The sequence below is a fragment of the Nicotiana attenuata genome, unplaced genomic scaffold (assembly GCF_001879085.1).
Source record: "Nicotiana attenuata strain UT unplaced genomic scaffold, NIATTr2, whole genome shotgun sequence".
NCBI lineage: Eukaryota > Viridiplantae > Streptophyta > Magnoliopsida > Solanales > Solanaceae > Nicotiana > Nicotiana attenuata.
The window spans coordinates 37006-61636 of record NW_017671153.1 but is presented as its reverse complement, the minus strand read 5'-3'; the positions used below and the strand labels follow the sequence as shown (position 1 = coordinate 61636).

Here is a 24631-nt window from a genome sequence, read left to right as displayed (position 1 = left end):
GCATGTTTCCCCCGCCCAACTTTAGTTGTAATTATCTGCTTTTATTTTTTGTTGTATATGATTTAACTGCACAGGTTTATTTTGGTAGTCCGGTCCTAGCCTCGTCACTACTTCGCCGAGGTTAGGCTAGGCACTTACCAGCACATGGGGTCGGTTGTGCTGATACTGCACTCTGCACTGTGTGCAGATACTGATCCCGGAGCATTTGGACCGCAGTGAGGGTGCTGTCTTCTGTCCATTCAGGTGACCCGAGGCAGTCCTGCAGATGTCCGCGGGCCTTGACGTCTCCTCCTATCATTTCTCTTTCTGTTTTTACTTATTTAGAGACAGATTTGTGTATTTCTATTCAGACCTTATTTGTAGTATTCTTAGATAGTTCGTGACTTGTGACACCAAATTCTGGGTAGTATTGTATTTCAGATTATGTAGCAGTGTTTGGTTGAACTATTAAGTTTTCGTCTTCCGCATTTCTGGTTATTTAATTTATTCCGTTGTTTAATCACTCATTACTTTGAATTGTTGAACATGCTTAATAAAAAGGGTATCAATTTAATAATATTCGGGTTGCCTAGCTTCCACGGGTAGGCGCCATCACGACTCCCGAGGGTAGGAAATCCGGATCGTGACACATTTTGACATGGATGAACTTACAAAAATGATGCAAAGCATGTGATGTACTCTTTCTTATTTTTTATAATTGTTGTAAACTTTTAATTTGCAAGTTCAAAAATAAAAAAATCAAAATAGAACTTGCAAATTAATTTGAGGTATTATTTATTATTCAATGAAAATATAAAATGAAAGCCTTCGGAGTTTGATCCTTACATATTTCCTATTGGTCTTATTAAATAATTTTTTGTAACCACTTACTTTCAAATTTCAATTTTTAAATTTTGAAATTCAAATTTCAAATTTAAAACTTCAAACTTCAAAGTTTAAAGTTTAATTCTAAGCGTTAAAAGTTTGCAAACACTTAAGTATCAATAACATTGAATAAAAAAAACAAAATATACTTTTAAAAAAAAAAAAAGTAGCCCTGCCCGGTCCGGACCCGTTACGCCCGAACCCAGACGGGCCCACCAAAACCCAAAAAATCCCAGCCCACTAACAGCCCGGAACCCCAACCACTAACCAGCCCGAAACAATAACCGGATGGGCTATTTTTTTCCGTGTCCAGCCCGGAACAGCCAGCCCGATTAACACCTATAAGCTCAGCTGAAGGTCGAATCACTGTTCCATTAACAAATCTAATAGAGCCTTAAATTTTTAAATGATATGATCATACATATAAAAAAACGTCTCTTATTCTAAACCAAAGATTCCTATCTACTTCAAACCATGTGAAATATAATGTCAAGAAGGAAAGATGTATGCCTAGATTGTTGAAAAATTAATTTAAAGTTGTAGCAAGAAATCTTAATTAAGTGTGAAAAAGTAGAATTATAAAGGAGATTTATAATAAAATAATGAAAACAAGGAGATAGTTTGCTTCTTTATTCTTCTATCATTGAGCCTAATTCTCTAAACAATGCCACATAAATTAAGTGATTCCTTTTTTTGTTGGAACGAACATTTAATGTGTGAAGTCTTTTTTAATTAATATTATTGGGAAGACGAAACCCCATTCTAATTCTAGGATTCATGGAGTTTTGCTCAAAGATAGAGAAGAGGAATAAAGAAGAAGAAGAAGAGCTCATTTGGACAGAAGATAAAGTCTGGTCTGGGATGTTCGATGCATTTGATGTCTGAACATCTTTGTGAAGGTTTTGAGTAGCTGAGATCAAGACACGTGGAGGAAATCAACGGTAACAAATGTCTTGACCAGACCTTATAAAGATATTGGGCTTTTGTATTAATCTTGGGCTCAATGAATTAATTCGTTTGGGTTCACTAGAAGAAGCTAAAGATAAGATTAGTTTTTATATTTTGCACACATTATTTATTCTTGTAAATAGCATGTGGGTTTGTTATAGAGTAGCCAATAGAATGATAGACAAATGTACAGGTAGTTATGCCTTAGATTCCATTCTTTGTTGTATATAAGTAGTAGTCTGTACAGTCCTTATATTCATTGAAATATACAGAAAATTTCTGCAATTCTTCTACTCTTTCTTTCATGGTATCAGAGCAGCTAGCTCGATCCAACAATCCAATCAATTAATCTATCTATTACATCAGCTTTTCACTAGAGCAAAATGGGTGACACAACCATCACTGCAGAAACCAGCAATGCTGCAAAGGCAGTGACCTATGATGTTAATCACCCCTATCACCTCAATAATTCTGATTCCCCGGGTATGACTCTAGTCAATACTGTATTTGATGGAAGAGGATACCCAGGATGGAGAAGATCCATTCTCTTGTCCTTGTCAGCCAAGAAGAAGCTTGGTTTCATCAATGGAGCTTGCAAATCTCCAGACCTGAAATCTCCAGAACTTGAACAATGGAGTTGTGTGAATGATATGGTCATCTCCTGGATCCTTAATGCTCTTTCAAAGGATATTGCAGATAGTGTGATTTATTCCAAAACTGCAAAAGAGCTTTGGGACAGCCTTGAGCAGAGATTTGGGAGATCAAATGGAGCTAAGCTCTATCATCTGCAAAAAGAACTATCAGGATTAGTACAGGGAAATAGTGATATTGCAGGATATTTCACTAAGCTCAAGCGTTTGTGGGATGAATTGGATGCTTTGAATGTTATCATATGCTGCTCTTGTGTTTGTGTTTGTGAATGAAAGGCAAAATTAACTAAGTCACTGGAGGATCAGAGGTTGATCCAATTTCTAATGGGATTAAATGACATCTATGCACAAGCAAGAGGAAACATCCTCATGATGAATCCTTTGCCTAGCGTGGATGTTGCTTATTCACTCCTCTTACAAGATGAAAATCAAAGGGAAGTCTATGCAAATACACATTTTAACTCACAATCAGTATCATTCATGGCAGCAGGAGAGAACAAAGAGCCTAATGCACAACTTCTAGCTGATTTTGCAGCTTTCATGATTACAGGACAAGGGAAAACCATCAGAAGGTCAGAAACCAGACACAAAGGGGAGCAGCCATGGGACCCAAATTTAACAACTCTGGACAGAGGTTTGTTAAGCCTCAGGAGAGGTTCAAAGCAAAGAAGAAGTACAATCCAAATGTGTCTTGTACTTATTGTGGAAAAACAGGACATACACAGGAAGATTGCTACAGATGCATTGGTTTTCCTGATGATTTTGAGTTCACAAATCACAAAGGATATCAGAATCAGATTAAGGGAAATGCAGTGGTGGCAAATGAAGAGCATGAAAGTCCAGCAGGATAAGGCACTGAACTTAATGGGAATAATTTTGGTCAGCAACTCAGCATAGAACAGGTTGCAGAAATGATGCACATGTATAAGCAAGCAAAGATGGCACAGGCAGGAAATACAGGAATCAATGCTAATGCAGTAGCAGGTACTATTCTAAAATACTCAGGATCAGTTTTCACTAGTTTAGAATCAGACACCTGGATCATTGATTCAGGTGCCTCAGAGCACATGTGTTTTGATCCTAATTCTTTCTTGTTTCTGTCTCCACTCCCTGTACCTTTGAACATCAGTTTACCTAACTCTTTCAAGGTGATTGTTACTCACATAGGGAGCATTTCTATTCTGCCTGGTCATATTCTGAACAATGTATTGCATGTTCCAGAATTCAAGTATAATTTGTTATCAGTTCATAGGTTTTGTGTTCAATTCAAATATGATGTGCTTTTCACATCTGTTGAGTGTGTGTTGCAGGGCCTTTCAATGAAGAGTCCTCAAGCTTTTGGTGAAGTTAGAGAAGGGCTCTACTTATTGGAACCAATGTAGTCTTAAGTCTAAGGGTCTGTTCAGTAGTGATGTACTTTCAATTCCAAAAGGAAGAAATTCCATTTCAGAGTCTGTTTCTTTTTCTAGTCCAGTCCAAGTTAATGTTGTTTCAGATGTTAAGCTTTGGCATGTAAGATTGGGACACCTCCCACTTTCAGCAATGAAACATTTAGATTTCCTTCATTGTAAATCTAATTCTGAGTTTGTTTGTGATGTGTGTCCTAAGGCTAGGCAAACCAGAAACCCTTTTCCTGTCAGTAAAATAAGTTCCAAACATAGATTTGAACTTATACATATTGACACAAGGGGACCTTATAAGTCAAATACTTACAATGGTTTCAGATACTTCCTCACTGTAGTAGATGACTATAGTAGGGGCACATGGACATTTTTATTAAGTGCTAAAAGTAATGCTTTTCCTATGCTTAAATCTTTTCTATCTATGGTTGAGAGACAATTCAATGAGAAAGTCAAAGTGATAAGGTCTGACAATGCACTGGAACTGGGAAAAGGTACACAAGAGGCAGCTTTCCTAGCTTCTTAAGGAATTCTACATCAATTGTCTTGTGTAGCAACTCCCCAACAAAATGGAGTTGTTGAAAGGAAACATAGACATCTCTTAGAGACTGCAAGAGGTCTGATGTTTCAATCAAAGTTACATATGTCATATTGGGGAGAGTCTATCCTAACTACGCATCTTATTAATAGGATGCCTTCTAGTGTTCTTAAAGGCAAAACACCATATGAGGTCTTGTTTCAGAAGAAGCCTAAGTATGATTATTTAAGGAATTTTGGATGTCTTTGTTATGCTTCAACATTAGCACAAGGAAGAGGAAAGATTGATGAAAGAGCAACAGCCTGTGTTTTGCTTAGCTATTCCCTTCATCAAAAAGGATATAAGCTACTAGAATTTTCCACAGAAAGAGTATTTGTGTCAAGGGATATCAAGTTTCATGATACACATTTTCCTTTTGCTAAGAACAGACCTTCACATAAACCTATATTCCCAAGCTCAACCTTCAGTACAGAATACACCTACTCATCTCCACCACAGGATCATCTCTCACCTATTTCTTTAGAACCTGAACTTTCTGATAATTTTTCTTCACCATCACCAAGTTCTTCATCTACACCTCAACATCCTTACTTATCTCCTAGTCCAATTTCCTTTCTACTTATCCCAGATACATCACATACTAGATCACCTGTCCCTGAAACTAAACAACCTACACCAGTGAGAAGGTCAGGAAGGGTTTCCAATCAACCAACCTACCTAAAAGATTATGTGTGCAGTAATATCATGTTCACAGGTGTAGGAGCTGCTTGTTTCACTCAACCATCTAAACCTAGGGAGTACTGTTTTTCCTCTCTATCTCCCAACAATCAACATGTCATGCAGTCAATCTCTACACTCACAGAGCCTAACAGTTTTGGACAAGCTTGTCAGCATCCAGGTTGGATAGCAGCTATGGATTCAGAGATTAAAGCTCTAGAAGACAACCACACATGGGATGTAGTTGAACTACCCAAAGGGAAAAGAGCTCTACCTTGTAAGTGGGTGTATAAGGTGAAGCATCTATCAGATGGAAGAGTTGAAAGATTAAAGGCAAGGCTGGTGGTCAGGGGGGATGTCCAAAGAGAGGGGATAGATTATGGAGAGACATTTTCACCAGTGGTAAAAATGACCACCATAAGATATTTGCTCACTATTGCAGCCAAAAGAGATTGAAATGTGTCTCAATTGGATGTCAACAATGCATTTTTGCATGGTGATCTTCAGGAGGAGGTATACATGAAGTTTCCTTCAGGTTTAACACCTCCTAGTCCTAAGCATGTTTGTTTACTAAGGAAGTCATTGTATGGATTGAAGCAAGCATCCAGGCAATGGTACGCCAGGCTTGCAGGGGCTTTGAGTTTTAAGGGGTATTCTTCATCATTAAATGATTACTCTCTATTTTTTAAACGAACAGGAAGTCTGATTTCTATACTAGCTGTCTATGTAGATGACATTCTACTAGTTGGAGATGATTCGGAAGAGATCAAACACATCAAGGATTTTCTAAACACTGAATTCAAAGTCAAAAATCTGGGAAACATACATTATTTTTTAGGGATGGAAATTCTGAGAGAAAAAGAAGGATTCATTGTGAGTCAAAGGAAATTTACCTTGGACATGCTGAATGAGTTTGAAGTTTCTCACTTGGCTTGAGTTACCTCTCCTCTTGATCCTTCTTCCAAACTTCGGGCTGACGATGGAAGACCTTTGCAAAATCCCACAGTGTATCGACATCTAGTTGGGAAATTAAACTATCTGACTAACACTCGCCCGGATATTTCCTTTGCAGTTCTCACTCTAAGCCAGTACATGCAGAAACCATGTCTCTCTAACTTCACTGCAGCATTGCGAGTGTTGAAATACTTGAGCTCAGATCCGGGACAAGGAATCCTTCTCTCAGCAGCACCATCTTTTTCTTTGCTTGCTTTTTGTGATGCTGATTGGGCTTCCTGCAAGGATTCCAGAAGGTCTGTAAGTGGGTTTTTCATCACACTAGGAGGAGCACCAATTTCTTGGAAATCAAAGAAGCAAATATCAATTTCTTTGTCATCTGCAGAGGCAGAATACAGATCTATGCGCAGAGTGACTGCAGAACTTACTTGGCTTGTTCGACTTCTTGAGGATCTGTCTACACCAGTAAATCTTCCCATACCTCTTCATTCTGATAGAAAAGCAGCCATTCACATCGTCCGTAAACCCCGTCCGTTCCTACTGAACGACACAAAACAAACTATAGGTAGGAGNTCCTTCTAAAGACCAACTAGCGGATCTTTTCACAAAACCACTTTCAGGGGTTTCTCACTCAGAGATTTTGAGCAAGTTGGGGGTCACAAGGTTACCCTCCAACTTGAGCGGGGGATATTGGGAAGATGAAACCCCATTCTAATTCTCGGATTCATGGAGTTTTGCTCAAAGATAGAGAAGAGGAATAAAGAAGAAGAAGAAGAAGAGCTCATTTGGACAGAAGGTAAAGTCTGGTCTGGGATGTTCGATACATTTGATGTCTGAACATCTTTGTGAAGGTTTTGAGTAGCTGATATCAAGACACGTGGAAGAAATCAACGGTAACAAATGTCTTGACCAGACCTTATAAAGATATTGGGCTTCTGTATTAATTTTGGGCTCATATTTATTGGGCTCAATGAATTAATTCGTTTGGGCTCACTAGAAGAAGCTGAAAATAAGATTAGTTTTTATATTTCTGCACACATTATTTATTCTTGTAAATAGCATGTGGGTTTGTTATAGAGTAGCCAATAGAATGATAGACAAGTGTACAGGTAGTTATGCCTTAGATTCCATTCTTTGTTGTATATAAGTAGTAGTCTGTACAATCCTTATATTCATTGAAATATACAGAAAATTTCTGCAATTCTTCTACTCTTTCTTTCAAATATACAGTACAGCCACGATAATAATCGTCCAATAACCTTTTAATGATTGAGGCTGTAAAGCAGTCTACTTCGTCTTCTATGATTAAAACAACACATCAGACTGAACTATTGTCGAATATCTTTAGTTTTGATTTCATCGTATGTTCAATATCCTCTTATTCAGTTATTAATTATAAAGCGTTCCCTATTAAAAACAATATCATACTCAAATTTCAAATTCCGAATATTTTATTAGTTATAAAGCGCTCCCTATTAAACAATATCATACTCAAGAACCTTCAATGATATCTTTTGTCGGATATTTGAGGTCTCACTTAGTCCACAACTTTTTTCCTAAATAATTGTAGTCTTGTTAATAATTTGTAACTTTATTCTTTGGACTGACTCTCGGAAAGTGACAAATAAAATAACTAACAAATTCTCAGGTGTTGCTATCTAGCCTGGTTTCTCCACTAGTGTCCCTCACCTTTTCTTTTTTCCTTTTTTGGTGTCTAGTTTCTTGAGAACGTGACAATAGAGGAGGAGACTAGAGAAGGTGAGAATTTAACGCAATCAAACTATAGTCGGATCTCTCTATAATAATTCTTTTTATGAAAAATTTCACATAAGAACAACTAGGTTCCCTATTTTTCAATTTTATAGCCCATATATCAATTTACAACCAACTAACACAAAGAATAATAGGCTAAGATTCAATATCCAACTCGTAAAAATTATACGGGGCGCCCTATTTGGTCGCCCCCATTTAACCTATACCCAATTTTTTTTAAAGTTTTAACCTGTACTCAGTTTTTAAACAACTTCAGCCCCTTTCTCCTCCTCCTTCTCCTCCTTTGTTTTTTTCTTCTTCTATTAACAACTGAAAGGCACTATGATTAATTCTCTAATACTACCACCATTCTCAAGCAATGGCTTAAAGAAGAAGAACTCATTCTCAACAGAATCGCTATAATTATGATTGTACAAGCTGCTCATAGTATGCTTGTTTTGTCAAATTTGCAGGAAAACTTTTCCACCAGTAGTTAGTCACTGGAGTAAGAAAATTGCTCAAGCCAATCTGTTACATATTTCAAAAGTCACACATTTAAACTGGAATGTATTCAGATGAATCATATTATCCAAATAGAAACAACAGCTTTTTTTTCAACTGCATCGATTGGTCGTCAAACTTTACTGATATAAATCCTAAGGCCAGTGACTAGAATAACTGAAATTGATAAATGTAATTCTGTTACTTTATAGTAATTCTTGTTGTTGAGAAATTGAAGAGAAAACGGGTGGAGTTCGCCAGTTACAAACAAAAACTTCAGCTCTAGAGCTGAAGTTCGCCAGTTACAAAAACAAAAATTTCAGCTTTAGAGCTGAAGTTCGCCAGTTACAAAACAGAGCTGAAGTTCGTCAGTTACAGAAACAAAAACTTCAGCTCTAGAGCTGAAGTTCGCCAGATACAAACAAAAACTTCAGCTCTAGAGCTGAAGTTCGCCAGTTACAAAACAAAAACTTTCGCCAGTTATAAAAACAAAAATTTCAGCTCTAGAGCTGAAGTTCGCCAGTTACAAAACAAAATCTTCAGCTCTAGAGCTGAACTTCAGGCCCGGCTACTAGAATGCTGAAGTTATGCGTGATTGCCTTTACTACTTCAGCCCCGTATGCTGAAGTTATGGGAAAAAGCGGGTACGCTTGCAATTATTTTTGCAAAGCGGGCTCAAGTTAAAACGTGACAAAAAAAGCGGGTATAGATGCAAATGCCCCATCCAACTCCAATATGTTCTCAAAATTACTATTTAATTTTTAAAAAAGATTGCTCAAGCTTTTAAGCTAATTTTTGAATCAGTAACTGTGACTCAAATATTAGTTCAACAAACCAAATCCATTTGGATAGTGAAAATTAGATTTTTAACAAGCTTAAATATATGGATTTAAATTCCGAATTTGATTTTGTGAAAAATTTGGAGTGAGTGTTATTTAGACTTGTTAGGAATAGTATAAGGAGGTTGTATATATAATTTAAAGTCATTTAATGGAGATGTGGACTGGTTTTGATCAAGAATTGCAACTGAAAATCGTGGAAGAAGTTCGTCTACAGACGTTTGTATAAAGGTGCATAAAAGTGTATAATAGTGTATAAGATGTGTTTATACACTCATATACACTATTATACAAGATTATACATAATTATACAAAAAACTGACTTCGTCTTCTTCCTTGCGTCTTTTCTGAAATTTAACTCAAATCTTGCTCAAATCTACTCCAAATCACTTCAAATTTAAATTTTGAACTCCTTTTGATATTTTCAATCAATTGGACAACACCCAATCCAAACAACTAACAAACTCAAAAAATTCTACTTTCGAAAGCAAAGCTTTGAATGGCCTTCAATGTTGGACTTCAACTCTTCATTTTTTTTACATTGCAATCAGGTGACATAGGGGGAGAAGCAGTAATGGCGGACGGCCCCTTGAAGCATATGTAAAATATGTGAGAAGAAGAGAAAGTGAAAGCAATGGTTGTGAGAACACAGATTTAACTCCATACCTTTTAGAAGCAATGGTTGTAAGAACACAAATTTTGAATTTGCAAGAACTAATATTTTCAAAATATATACAAAATGGGTTAGGTCGGGTAAAACTTAAAAACATGGGCCATTTTTTGTTATGGTGTGAAGTCATGTGTATTTTCTTGTAATTCTTTTTTTTATATATATATATAATGAAGCACTGTTATGAAAAATATATATTATAACATACAGTGACATGAAAAATTAATTCTAAAAAGAATTTGACCATTATAGTGAAGGGCTACTATTATAAAAAGATCTAACTATATAATATCAATTTAGGTAAGTAAGTGTTTATTGACTCATTCAAATGATAATTTTCATTTTTATCTCAGCTCAAAATTACCAAAAAACTATTATTCCTTACAGTAAGCCTACCAGTAATTTTGAAGTTTCGAAGTTGTTCTTGTTTCAAGAAATCAAACGCATATAAGCTGATAGAGTTCAAATAAATCATTTCAAATAAGATGCTATCGAATCAATTTCAAAATGACAAATACTGAGTAACAATGGACCTTAAAGCCCCTTCCGTTTTTTATTAAGATAAAAACATCTCAATATTAAAATGTTATATTTAAGATATGAATATTAAATTATTAACTCTGCTTGTTTTTCTCAATTTCTGAATGTATAAAACTTGTATTTATTTTAAAATTAATAAATATAAAATTCAAATAAAAAAGTGTAATATTATTCCAATAGCACATTTTTAAAAAGTTATATAGCGGTTGATGGTGGGGATGGATAATACTGATAGTTGTAGGTGTCGACTAAGGGTGCTGGTTGTGATAGTACCTAGTACTGGTAGATGACAATAATGGTTGGTGTGGTTGATAATGATAGTTGGTGGTGACAGCTTATAATTGTAACTGGTGATAGTAATAGCAAATGATAGTGGTGACTGATATGGTGGTTGGCAATTGGCGGCGGTGGTAATTAATTATGACTGAAGATGGTGCTGCGGGTGGTAGTAGTTGATAGTGGTATGCGGGAGAGGTGGTAATTGATAATTATGATAGTTATATATAGTGAATTAAGATCTTAATATTCGAATGTATATTCATATATCTTAATCTCAACAAAAATAGATGAAGTTTGAGATTTATTATAAATCTTAATCATTTAAATCTATTTAAATTCATTATATAACCTAATTTTATTATATAAATACATTGTACATTATTAGAGCATAAAACTTAAATTTCCAGGAAAAACGTTTGGCATAAGATGCCAATATAATGAAAACGAGATGGAAAGAACAACTCCCTTATATTGTGGCAAAAATGCTGGGAAAATTTGCATGCACGAAGGGGACAAGACAAAAGGGAGCATTTCAGATATATCGGAAATGCAGGATAAACGGTATATAATAGATCATTATGGTCCGGCTTTTTCCCGGAACTCGTACATAGCAGGAGTTTAATACACCGGACTGCAAGGGCAGAGCTAGCCCTCTGCTTACGGGTTCGGCCGAACCCAGTAGCTTTTGTGCAAACTTTGTATTTGTCTCGTGAAATTTATGGAATATGTACAAATTATTATTTTAGATCCCAGTAACTTAAAAGAAATATAATCCCGAACCCATAAGCTTCAAATCCTGGCTCTGCCTCTGCCTCTGCCGGGCTGCTCTTTTTACATGTCCACCCAGGAGCAGACAAGTGAATCACTAGTTTTTGCTCAAATTATATATATATATATATATATATATATATATATATATATATATATATATATATATATATATATATATATATATAACTTACTAACTATTTAAAAATATTTATTTAAACTCAATTATTATGATTTATATTACTTTAAAATTCTGAATCCATCATCTATGAGGTCGAGACAGGACATAATGTGCCATATTGACGGCTGCAGGCTCCATTTGTTCATGTACTCACATGGCCACCTGCGCCCACCCACACTTTTCTTGGTTGAGATTGAAGAAAGTTAATTTTCATATGTATAGGAGTGGTTGGGAAAGATCCACAACTTCGTGAGGGTTTTCTTTCTCTCTACAACTGAGAGCTTTTTCCCCTCTGTGGGGTTTTAGTCCTTGCCCTAATTGATCAAATCTACAAAAAATTACTTCAATTTCACAGCCTAATCATACTCCCAAACAGATTTCAACAAATAACCCTATCAAAATTGCTACTTTCATCCTCTATGTTCCCCAATTTTGGCACACTCAGTTCTCTCATTAAATTTCCTCTCTCTCTCTCTATCTTTTTCCTTTTTCGTACAACTTCTTGCTTTACTGTGCAGCAGACTGGGACAAATTAGGACAAGAAATTTCCTGGGAACTTCCTGGGGGGTCCTCAGCCACCTTTTTTCTACAGTTTTCTTCTTTATAAAGAGCTGATGTTTAACCCCAAAATAGTCCAAAATCTCCTGTGAAACAGTCCTAAAGAGCAGCAAAAATAGTTGCGCAACCAAACTCCGTCGGAGATCCGGCGAGGCTTCTATGTCGAGACTCTGCTTTCCTTGTAAGCAAGCTCATGGGCCCGTTGATTTTGGCATCTAGAACTGGTAGTAGGCTATAACAAAGAAAGAACAACAGAGAGAGACTGGCTGGTAGATATGGAAAAAAGGGAAGCAAAATCACAAAGTTCATATCATCATAAGCATCGGGAATTTACAGTGCAAAGATGGCAGAAGAAATTACACAACGCCTTCATAAATTTATTTTAACGGAGGAAGAAAAGGAGGCTGTAGCAATAGAGTTTCCAGATATTCAGGCAAGCATGAAGGAATGTGAAATAAGTCTTCTTAGTAAGGTAATCTCTGACAAAAAGGTGAATTTTCATGGAATTAGGAGTGCTATGACTCTGGCTTGGGGTAACCCTAGAGGATTACAAGTTAAAGAAATCACATGGAATTTTTTCCAGTTCATCTTTAAAGAGAAGACAAGTTTAGATAAAGTTAAACTTGGTACTCCATGGTTATATGATAGATATCTTCTCAATATTTATCCTTGGGAACCAGGATTGGAGAGTGACTCTCCAATTTTTAACGAGAGTAATATGTGGGTTCAAGTTTGGAACATTCCATTACACTGGATGTCTAAGGATGTTGGTCGAAAAACAGGACATGTGTTAGGCTGTATCCTCGATATTCTCATTCCTGAAAATGGGAGTAAAGAAGGTCAGTATATGAGGCTTAAAGTCAAGATTAATATTACTAAGCCACTGCTTAGAGGGAAATGGATCAAGCTAGGCTCTGAAACTATATGGGTGGAATTGAGATATGAAAATCTACCTTATGTTTGTTACTATTGTGGTGTGCTAGGACATAATGATAAAACTTGTATTCAGAGGGAACAAGATGTACGATCCGGAAATCTTTGAAGCGACCAGTTCGGGACATGGCTACGAGCAAAGAAAATGCATCCTTCTTGGCAAGTCAAAAGCGTCAAGATTTTAATAATAATAGAGAGGGATATCGTAACTATAAATTAGTTCAGGAGAAAAGAACTACAGGAACTAAGGAAAATTTGCAACATCTGGAAGACGAAGGAGACTCGATGGATATGCAGGATGGTGTCGAGAAAGAGAATGTCCAGGTGGAGGACAATGGATTACAGGGGAAGGAAGTTCTGGATTTGCAAGCAAAGGGCGATGATAATTTGAATGCCAAAGAGGCAGTGCGCTGGGTACATTCTCTGGAGGAAAAACAATCCCACTCTCTAATAATAGTCTACCCCTTGCGGATTCACAAAATAAAGATATTGCAGGAAATAGTCATGAAGCTGCGATTATACCAGGTAAAGGGTTAGTTGCAGATGTTTGTATACATGAGTTTGGGCAAGAAGAAAAAAAGCAGGATAGTATTGAGATGACGATGTTACAGAACCAAGACAAAGCTATTGATGATGCACACAATGGAGTAAGGGTGAGTGATGTCGTTTCTGGGAATGCAGCAGTCACTTTAGAAGAGCCTAATATGCTAATTGATATTCTGATTAGGGAAGAATTTGGGATAATGGGGGTGAAACGAAAAGATAAGGAGATAGTTACACCAATAATTATTGCAAAACGTCAAAAGAAAGAGGTGGTGCGGGAGGCCAGCCTGGAATGGTCTCCCTTGCTGAAATGAAGTTTTTGGCGTGGAATTGTCGAGGGTTGGGGGGATCCTTGACAGTTCCCTGTTTGAAGGAGCAAATATATCTCCACTCCCCGGCTTGTGTTCTTCTATGTGAGACGAAGAACCAACAATCACGACTTCAGTGGCTACGACAAAAAGTTGGGATGCAAAATTCCTATATCGTGGACCCTGTTGGACTCTCCGGTGGACTTGCCTTACTCTGGCATGAAGACATTCAGATAAGTAACATTTACTCTTCATCCTATTTTATTGAGTTCTCCATTTATGATAATGAAAAGAAGATTAGTTTTTGTTGTATTTTCGTATATGCTAGCACAGATACAGAAACTAGAAAGAAACAATGGGCTGAACTTATTACTAGATCAGTATCTTGGGGAAACCATTGGATGTTGCTAGGGGATTTTAATGATATTATTGATAATTCTGAAAAATCTGGGGGACTTACGCGGGCTCCTTGGAGTTTTAAGGATTTTAATAACTTTATTTATATGTTAGGAGCGGTAGACCTGGGTTATAGAGGGAAACCTTGGACTTGGTCTTCTTACAAAATCAATGAGGGACTTATTCAAGAACGGTTAGATAGAGTTTTGGTATCTCCTGATTGGAAATTAAAGTATGATCAGGCTACGGTGCTTCATCTTCAAAATGATGCTTCAGATCACGAATTAATTCTTTGTTCCACAAACGGACTAAATGATCGCTGAAAAAAAAAAGATTTTATTTTGATAAAAGATGGGTTGGAAATTCTGAAGCCCATAAATTAATTAAACAATCTTGGGTAACTAATCCTTCTGGGGATTATCAATCTAAAGTGTGTTCAAAGATAAGAAAATGTCAAAATTCTTTAACCTTATGGAGAAAGAAGAGCGCAACAAACTCTATGATAAAGATTAAGCAACTGAAAAATCTTCTTAAGTTTGCACAAATTAATCCAAAAGGACCTGATCTAACTGTCATATCAAAGCTGAAAAATGAGTTAGGTAAAGCCTATAAGGAGGAAGAAATTTATTGGAAGCAAAAGTCTAGAGTTCAATGGTTAAATGAAGGAGATAAAAATACTTCTTTTTTTCATATGTCTACTCTTCAGAGAAGAAGGAGGAATCTAATTAAAGGAATTGAAAATGGATCAGGAGAGTGGATTTGTGACAAAAACGGTATGGTAGAGGAAATTGAGAAATTCTATAGGGAACTCTTTACCACTTCTAATCCTTCCTCCTTATCTCATGTTCTTCAGTCTATTCCAACTTCTATTGATGAAAACATGAATTTGGGCCTGATTAGTAAAGTAACTAATGAGGAAATAAAAGAAGCTATTTTCTCTATGCATCCTAATAAGTCCCCTGGTGTGGATGGAATGACTCCACTATTTTTCCAGCAATTTTGGCCTTTAATTTCTCATGATGTCTGTTTGGCCGTAAGGTGTTTTTTTGAGACAGGTCAACTTTTACCCGTTTGGAATCAAACTTTGATAACGTTAGTACCAAAAATAAAAATACCTACTACCGTAAATCACTTTAGGCCTATTAGCTTATGCTCTACGTTATATAAGATCATTACAAAAATTCTGGTGAAACGTATGAAACCGTTGACGCCTTTACTTATCTCTATGAATCAAGCTGCTTTTGTTGAAAAAAGACAACTTGTGGATAATGTTGTGTTAGCACATGAATTTATGGGGGTGCTGAAAAACAAACGAAAAGGCAAGGATAAGTTAATGGCTTTAAAGTTAGATATGTCTAAAGCATATGATCGTGTGGAGTGGCATTATATCCAGCAAATGATGTTACAAGTGGGTTTTCACCAAATTTTTGTAAAATGGGTTATGATTGTGTTATGACTGCTTCTTTTTCTTTTAACCTTAATGGAGAGGTTAAGGGTTGCATAAAGCCATCTAGAGGATTAAGGCAGGGTGATCCTCTATCACCTTACTTATTCCTAATATGTGCTGAAGGATTATCTGCTCTACTACACTCGGCTGAACAACAAGGAAAGTTAAAAGGGTTCAAATTAGGGAGAAGTAGTCCTTCTGTTTCCCATTTATTTTTTGCAGACGACTCATTTATATTCTGTAGAGCTGATATGAATAGTGTTGCTACGATTAATAAAATTTTGGACATATATGCCAGCTGCTCCGGACAAATTATTAATTTTGAGAAATCTGCAATCTTTTTTAGTAAGAATACTATGGAGGAGGAAAAAGTTATAGTATGCTCTTCTTTGAATAATATACAAATGTGTGAAAGGGTAATGTATTTAGGATTGTCTGCTATTGTGGGACGATCTAAAAAAGAAATGTTGGCTTTTATAAAGGATAGAATTTTATCTAAAATAAAGGTGTGGAAATGAAAGTTTTTAAGTCAAGCAGGGAAGGAAGTTTTATTAAAGTCTGTTTTAGCTGCTATTCCCTCATATGCTATGTCTTGTTTCCAAATACCTGATGGGTTATGTAAGGAAATCACTAGCTTATTTTCAAACTTTTGGTGGGGTACGAATGATGATAAAAGAAAGATGCATTTTGAAAAGTGGGAAAAACTATGTGAACCAAAATTTAAAGGGGGGTTAGGCTTTCGGGATCTCAAGGCTTTTAATATGGCTCTTTTAGCCAAACTAGCATGGCGAATCCTGACTGAACTAGATTTATTAGTTTCTCAAGTGCTTAAAGGTAAATATTTTCCTAAAGAATCTTTCTTACAGGCACCGACCAATAGATATACATCTTGGGTATGGAAAAGTATTTTATGGGGGCGAGATCTATTAAGTAGAGGTGTTAGATGGAATGTTTCAAATGGTAAATCTGTAAGAGTTTGGAGAGATCTATGGCTGCCACGAGATAGCTCCTTTTACCCTTTAAGTATGATGAGTGGTACTGCGACAAATATGAAAGTCTCTAACCTGATTGATGAAAGTACTAACACATGGAATCTGCAGATTTTGAATACGTTATTTAGTGAAGATGATGTCGAATCTATTTTAACTATTCCACTTTCTTCCGTAAGGGGAAATGATCGACTGATTTGGCATTTTACTAATTCACGTAAATACGAAGTGAAGTCTGGGTATTATTTGGCGAAATTACTACTCACAAATGATAGAAGTTTGGCTAATCGTGCGGAAACTAGTTCTCATGTATTCCCGAAATCCTTTTGGAACCATTTATGGTCTTTAAATATTAAAAACAAGCTCAAACATTTCTTAAGAAAGTGTGTTTTAAATACATTGCCTGTTAAAAATAATATTAAAAAAAGAATACACTCTATGGATGACATCTGTCCTATTTGTGGGATGGAACCTGAAACGTTAGAGCACATGTTCTTTAAATGTCCTAGATCAATTCATGTCTGGAAACTGAGTCCGATTCGGTGGCCAAATTTGAATCTGATCTCTGATTTTGCTACATGGTGGTATAAATTAGTGTTAGACACTAAAAGATTTCCGGAAACTAATACCTTATTGCAACTCGCAGTATCTATCTTTTGGATGATTTGGAAAGCTAGGAATGAATATATTTTTAATTCGGTGATCTGGAATCAAAATGAGATCTTATCTAAAGCATTATTTGAGTTTAATGAATTTACAGTTGCAAAGGAACATGTTAACACTATGTGCGATGCTTCTACTAATCCACCGATACTAACTCTTTCTTCAGAAAAAGTGTTGCTTTATGTGGATGCAGGTCTGGATCCAAAGACTCGCAAAGCGAGTATTGGAATGGTAGCCTTACAGGCTAATGGTGACGTGCTTTATGCCTATGGTAGTCCAATTCCGTTTGTTGGAAAAGCCATAATAGCTGAAGCGTGGGCAATACGAACAGCAATTCAATTGGCGGTGAAGTATGTCTGGAAGAATATATATATCTTATCTGATTCCTTAACAATGGTTCAAATGCTTAATGAAAGCAGAGGCCCTTCATGGGAGGTTAACACTCTTTGCGAAGATATTTTGGACACTTCGGCAACATCTTAGTGATGTATCTTTTAAATATTTAAGTAGACGGTTTAATACTTGTAGTCATAAGTTAGCCAAATTTTCTTCAGCTCTACTTAGTGAAGTCTCTTGGTTTGACAACTTTCCTGTTTGGATTGTCACCGAGGCTTCAGCTGGTTTTGTACCATTGACTGTTGGTTTTGATTAATGCAAGGTTTGTTCGCTGAAAAAAAAACCCAAATATATTAATAATCCATGCATTACTAATCCAAATATTAATCCCTGCATTAGTAATCCATGTATAACTTATTTCGAACCAAACGACCCCTTACAACTTGTTTGGATGGTTGTTACGTATCGTTTCATAATGTATCGTATCGTATTGTATTGTATTGTACTGTATCGTTTGATGAATACTATGTTTGGATGGATTGTGTCGTTTTGGCGTCGTTTCATGGTATCACGCACCTGTGATATGATGAATAAACTTGCAATATTATAAAGAAAAATTATGATACGGTATATAAAAAGGTAGGGTAAATGATAAAATAAAATTATTTAATAATAATGAAGGGTGAAATTGAGAGAAAAACACAAGAAAACGACGCGACCACACCAAATCGATCGTTAGATAAAGTGGCACATTTCATCGTTACGTAACGACGGATTTAACGATACGATACATTAAAATTTAAGTAACAATCAAAACAAACATTGTATTTGAAGTAACAATACGATACGATACAATAGGTAACAACCATCCAAACAAGCTGTTAATGTTTTTAACACTCGGATTTAACGCAGATTCATCTCTACTCCTTACTAGAAGCTCAAAAAGATGCATAATACAACCGCATTTTAACCCAAAAGATTCAAAAGATCATCACACTCGGCATTTTAAACTTCCTCATACAACTAAAAGCCTACCACAAAAAGTTTTGACACAAAAATACAAAACTAGCAGAAGCAAGGCAAGAACATTTTCTCAAGGCAAAAACATGTGATGCAATTGACATTACTAGAAATTGCTGAAATGGGTTTATTCGATAACAGCGACTACAGGGCACCCGGGTTCGTTTATTCAGCTCTAGGCATATATACATATACAATTGCTTTAACTCAATCATCTCTGCCTACTTCGTTTCGTAGGCCACCGCAGCTGAATGCGAGAGCTTGTGGTGGTATTGGTGAATACGAAGTTGAGTACAACACGAAACTCTGAGAGGCTAAAAGCTTGGAGAGGGAAAAGAAATAAGAGTCCGTGGCAGCCGAATATATTCAGCCTAATGTAGATTTCACTATGTACAAGTTTAACTGCATCTTTCACGACTCATGACAAGTTTGACATCCCCCTATCGTTACTTTTGTACATGGCATACAAGTGATGTAAGAGAATTGATGTTGAAAATACAAACCAATTGCTGTTCCTGAGGGGCTGAGGAAGACACTACTCGCGCTTATCCTCCTCAGCATCTTCTCTTTGGTCACTTACAAGCTCCGTTAAAGCAGATCCTTTCTTTTCTTTCCTTTCAAGAGTGGTCCCTGAGTCACTAATTACCCTCACTCCGGTCATTACCCTCACTCCGGTCGTGAGAGAGATAGCTTCCTCATCGTAATCATCTTCAGTTTCCCCAGCATATGCATATCTAAGACACCAGGCAAAAAACAATTTTAGCAGATAATTCCTAGTTACGTAGATGCCCCTCTAAGGGTCTGCTATTCCAGCTACACAAGCAAACAGCAACAGAATCTCATTACTGGAGAAACTCCATAAATCTATTCGTTATAAATGATTCTCGAACACAAAATAGATAGCTATAATATACAATTGGAAGATTTGTGACCGAGATAGTTACTCTTCTTATACATTTTTTTTGTTCATATACCCATCAACAATCATGAAACTTGAATAGCCCATGTCAAGGTTACAATTGATAATAACATAAAACTAGGTTGACTAGTGTTAACAATAAATATCAACGATTTTGTCAAATATTTTCATAGAATGGCTAATTGAAAGAAAGAAAGGCTCAAGTTAAAACATCTACCTGGTTGGATTACTTGAAGGAGCCCAGAGAATACATATTACTACCAACAATGAAAAGGCAAGCAAACTCCAGAAAGCTGGAATAATCCAGGAAATTCGCCATAGCTCACTTAACGGGTCGCTTGCATTGAAGTACAGCTGAACCAGAATTAGATGAGTGAGACGAAATAAGCAATATTGTTGCATGCATGTCATGTAAAAAACCATTAAATAACATGACCACAGGTAACTATCTGACATCTCTTCCTCATCTTGTCAAGCGTAGGGATGAAAAATGACAGGGGGCAAAAGGTATTTGGGTTGTCACGCTCTACCCACAATTACTCTCACCCACCCTACAAATTCAATTACCACTTTAGTGTATTCTTCCCAAACTTCATCAACTGAATCTCAATTCTCACAGTATCCAAATATTTAAATTACCAAAGATACCTAAGGACAACGAGAGAGATAGATATAGATAGAGAGAGAGAGATTGGTAGAGAAGCCAAGATAAGTAAAACGACATTTATATGTTATCACTGTAAACTATCATCACAAAGTACAAACAGGATGTGCTTCATATAATATCCTCAGTTCCTCACCTGCCCTTCTTGCTATATAAGTCCTGTTTTCTTCTAAGTTGCTCGGACTCGGGTGCGGGTATCTGATACGGGCACGAATCCGAGTGTCGGATTCGGCAAAATCTAAATTTTAAGATTCGGGGGTGCGGATCTAGGTACGGATACGGGTGTGGGGATTCGGCTAAAAAAATTCAAAATTATAAAAAATAGAGCTATAAAGAGAAAAAGAAAGCCATTCACGGCCTTCCACCAACTCTCCATCTATTTTGCTGCTACTGTCTACCAGAAGTCCGAACTCAGAACACGAACCCTTGAATTCTTGGTTTTTTTGAAACACAAAGCAGCAAATATGAGACAAAAGTACTGCAATGTTGAAGGTATGTCATTTCCCATGTCTTAAATCTGTTTTATTTTTAATTTTGAGAAATCAAAATCTCAATTTCACCACAAATTTGTCGATGGGCTCAGGTCAAAGTATTAGAAGTTAGTTGACCGAATCCGGGACGTATCCCGCTCATGCACCCGCTCCCGTCCCGTGTCGAGACGGGTGCGCCACCAAAAACGAAGAGTCCGCGCAACTTAGGTTTTCTTACCATACCCACATCTTCAACAAGTTCTAAGTTCCAACTGCCACGTACCTTTACCTTCATATTTACCAAAAGATGCTACTCTTATGGGTATCATGGAACTTACCACCACTAATTAGGAGAGGGATCTCATAGATAGGCCGCATTTCATGTATTGGCAGACCAGTTTTTTACTTTGGGGCATGCCGGAAAGAGGGAACAAATCAGACCACAGCAAATAGAACAAACTGTAAGAAAGCTCTTTCAGTGATTCAGAAATTGAAATATAATTACCTCATAGCCAACCCAAGCAATGGAAAGCAGCACAAAAATTGCAAGGGAATTGGTAAACTTTCTATAAAGATCAAGTTTTGCCATGCTTTTCCGCATCTGCAGTTAAGAGTGACAAAATAATCAATAACTGAATGAAATAATCTCTTTTGCACTTCTTGTAAGCTAAATCCTTATTTGTACACCCAGATGTAAATTTGTACGTTCATATATTAACACTTTCACAAAATCAACAAATATGGAAAGAATGAACACAAACACACATATAAATGTAGAATTACTTTTTTGTTAAAATATGGAGAGAATATATAATAACATAATAAAACAAGAAAGAAGACTTGGCACGCGAAAGGGTTCAAAGCCTAAATGATGACCAAGTCATTTGAAGATTATCTGGGTGAAAACTTCACAGTTAACAACTATCATAATCCCATCCAAACTGCTAAATCCAAATGCAATGACAGAATTGCGCCAACACTCACATTTCAACAGTTTGTTAAGATCATACAAGCAATGGAATCCATCATTTTACTCCAAAATCTACCTGTAATTTTTCCAATGTCTTGGATAATGACGAGAATATCCACAAAATAACAGACGCATCCAAGAAAACAACAGGCAGCACCAGATATATCTTGGTTTTCCTTGAGAAGTCATTGATGCTGCCCAAATGCTCCACAAGTTCAAGAGCCTCAGTGGCAATAAAATACATTAGACATATAAGATACACTTTTGAGGTTAAACCACCAAGCGTGGGCCGAACAACACCATAACCCATTGAAACGACTAAAAGAAGCGCACGAGACAATGTCTTCTTTACAGCAGTCATTGTAACTGCCCATATCGTAATTACCATAGGTCTGCTTCCTGTGGCATTAAGATTTGCATATTCAAAATACCAGAGAGCCATTTCAGACATGCCAAGGGCAATAACAGCAGTAATCTGATAATGTAGCTGTATAACATCCTTCCAAAACTGGACAAACTTCAGGAACCAGAATAGACCAAGTACAAGATAGGCTAAAGAAGCAAGTCCGTAGAAAGTCATCAACGGTACCATTCTCCCTGGTAAGTATCCATCTGGATTTTTCCAAACAGTTCTTCCTCTGATTATCGTTCCCTTAAGTGCTGGGTCACAAAACATGAAATAAAGATAGTACATCCCCGTAATGTTTATTTCAACTGTTGTGGGAAGCATATTGGCATCTTGATTCTTTCCTTCAAAAAATGTCTGAATACGTAGTGGCGACAGTGGGTTGTCTTGGTTGTGCTGAATCATAACCTCTCCTACCGTGCAGAACTTCTCTTGAGCAAGTTTTGGAGTACAACACAGTGCATTGGACTTTGCAAAAGCATCTCCAATCTTTTCTCTGTCTCTGACCTCAAGAATGATAGTTTCAACCAAACCAGTTCGACTCTGCATCTCATTTGTTGCATCAGCAGACTTCTTTGTCCTCAAAAAAACAATATCTTCAAATCTGCAAAGGTAAGATCAATGTAAGGTAGGAATCTCAAGGTCCATAGTAGAAAATTGAAAATAAAAGGAGCAGAAAGAATATGCTAGCATATGAACATCTTATATTAATATTGTAACCCAGCTAGGGAACAAGAAATTTATCAAAGAAGCTATTAAAGAAACCATAAAACTTCTTAATGAGTATTTTAAACACGATAGAGTCACAGGCTCCGCGAAATGTGTTTCTCGAGAGAAGTGAAGTAACCTTAAACAGGAAAAAGAAGATATTTTCCAATTAGCAGCATTTCTTTGAAGATGATAGGGAAGTTTACAACAACAATAACAACAACTATACCTCCGTTCCAAACAGTTGAGATCAGCCATATTAGCATCATAATGATCAAAAAATTGCACCATTTAATCTTTAATATGCTAAACATAATGCATGCAGCCACTCATATAATGGTAAATATTACTCCCTCTGTCCCATTTCATGTAGCACGCTTTCCTTTTTAGTTTGTCCTAAAGAAAATGACACATTTTCATATTTAGAAAAAATTAAACTTTAAAATTAAAATGACCCTTAATGAAATGATCTATAATCACACAAATATGAATGACTTATTTTAGACTACAAGTTTTAAAAATCTTTCTTTTTTAAACTCTATGACCTGTCAAACGGTGTCATATAAATTAGGGCGGAGGGAGTATTAATTAGAAAAATAATGATCAATCAATAGTTCACTAAGCTTCAGTTTAGAACTAGCTGGGTTCGATAACATGAATTATTTATGTGCATTAAAATAGAGTAGTATAATAAAGATAAATGTAAAAAGGAAAACTCGCAGTATACTTCCGTGAGGGGCGCGTGTGTAAGAGAAAGAGCGTGTGAGGTACCTGATGAAGGATTTTCCTTCAAGTGGTTTATCCGGAGAAGCATTTGATGATGATTTGGACGCATAGAGACCCTCAGTTCCACCATGGAAGAAGAAAGCATTGGACTTTGGAATAAATTGCTCGTTTTTGTACTCGTGAATTGAAGCTGATACGTTACTGATTAAGTTGAATGTATAGAAGAGTAGAATTAGAAAGATTATCCATAACTCGGAAGTGCCGTGTTTCATTGATTGTTTCGCCGTCTTTCGCCGTGAGCGGTGGAGCAAAGGTGGTTTGTGTCTGGTGGCAGTACAGTTCAGTAGAAGCAGAGAAACCAAACAGAATCTAACATAGAGCTGACGTCGAACTTACTAGAGTCATTTAATCATCCATAACGACGTCGTTCCTTTGAGTTTAATTCTTCTGAATCAAATAAAGAATTTTATTCGTAAAAATCCATTTAACCTATAACCATTTTTTTAAAAAGTTTTAACTTGTACTCACTTTTTAAACAACTTCAGCCCCCTTTCTCCTCCTCATTCTCCTTCTTCTTCTTCTTCTTCTTCTTCTTCTTCTTCTTCTTCTTCTTTCTTCTGCTGCTGTTGGTGCTGCTATGAAACTTCACTTCATGGGATGATTGCCATAAGTATGTTTATCAGATTATTTAAAATTAAATTATAAATAACTACGTAAGTTAGTAGACAATAATTTGTGAATATTTTCACGTACGGGAAGTTTAAGGTCACACTTAGTGATTCTTTTCATGATAATTCTGTTCTTTTCACGTTTATTTATTTCCAAAATTTTATGATTTAGATACTGTTGGCAATCTGATTATTTTATAGTAGTCTGATTATAACAAAACTAATGAATCCAGGACAAAAAAACTTCAGCTTATTTAGTGCTGAAGTTTTTACAAATGAACTAAATAACTTCAGCATCTTCTGCTG

General features: G+C 36.3%; 2 protein-coding genes across 2 annotated transcripts; one reads left to right on the top strand and one right to left on the bottom strand.

Annotated features, from left to right (window-relative positions):
* Window positions 1–2195: 2195 nt before the first annotated feature.
* LOC109206288 lies at window positions 2196–3313 on the top strand. The gene is made up of 3 exons (XM_019369100.1): window positions 2196–2696; window positions 2739–3096; window positions 3177–3313. The coding sequence occupies exons 1-3, from the start codon at window positions 2196–2198 to the stop codon at window positions 3311–3313; spliced, it is 996 nt and encodes a 331-aa protein (XP_019224645.1).
* A 15570-nt stretch (window positions 3314–18883) lies between these two features.
* Window positions 18884–24047, bottom strand: LOC109206291 (transmembrane protein 87B-like). The gene is made up of 5 exons (XM_019369102.1): window positions 23703–24047; window positions 21894–22827; window positions 21353–21448; window positions 19931–20067; window positions 18884–19528 (listed from the first exon to the last, which is right to left on the bottom strand). Exons 1-5 carry the CDS (start codon window positions 23927–23929, stop codon window positions 19330–19332), a joined length of 1593 nt encoding a protein of 530 aa, XP_019224647.1. The 5' UTR covers window positions 23930–24047; the 3' UTR covers window positions 18884–19329.
* Window positions 24048–24631: the final 584 nt, after the last annotated feature.

Excerpts from the sequence above, each read along its gene's own strand:
- LOC109206288 (XM_019369100.1), top strand. The coding sequence starts at position 2,196 with ATGGGTGACACAACCATCACTGCAGAAACCAGCAATGCTGCAAAGGCA. Across the intron at positions 2,697-2,738 it reads ATGAATTGGATGCTTTGAAT|GCAAAATTAACTAAGTCACT; the intron begins GTTATCATATGC and ends TGTGAATGAAAG. Across the intron at positions 3,097-3,176 it reads TTTAACAACTCTGGACAGAG|GACATACACAGGAAGATTGC; the intron begins GTTTGTTAAGCC and ends GTGGAAAAACAG.
- LOC109206291 (XM_019369102.1), bottom strand. The coding sequence starts at position 23,929 with ATGAAACACGGCACTTCCGAGTTATGGATAATCTTTCTAATTCTACTC. Across the intron at positions 21,449-21,893 it reads AGACATTGGAAAAATTACAG|ATGCGGAAAAGCATGGCAAA; the intron begins GTAGATTTTGGA and ends TCTTAACTGCAG. Across the intron at positions 20,068-21,352 it reads TTGCTTGGGTTGGCTATGAG|CTGTACTTCAATGCAAGCGA; the intron begins GTAATTATATTT and ends ATTCTGGTTCAG.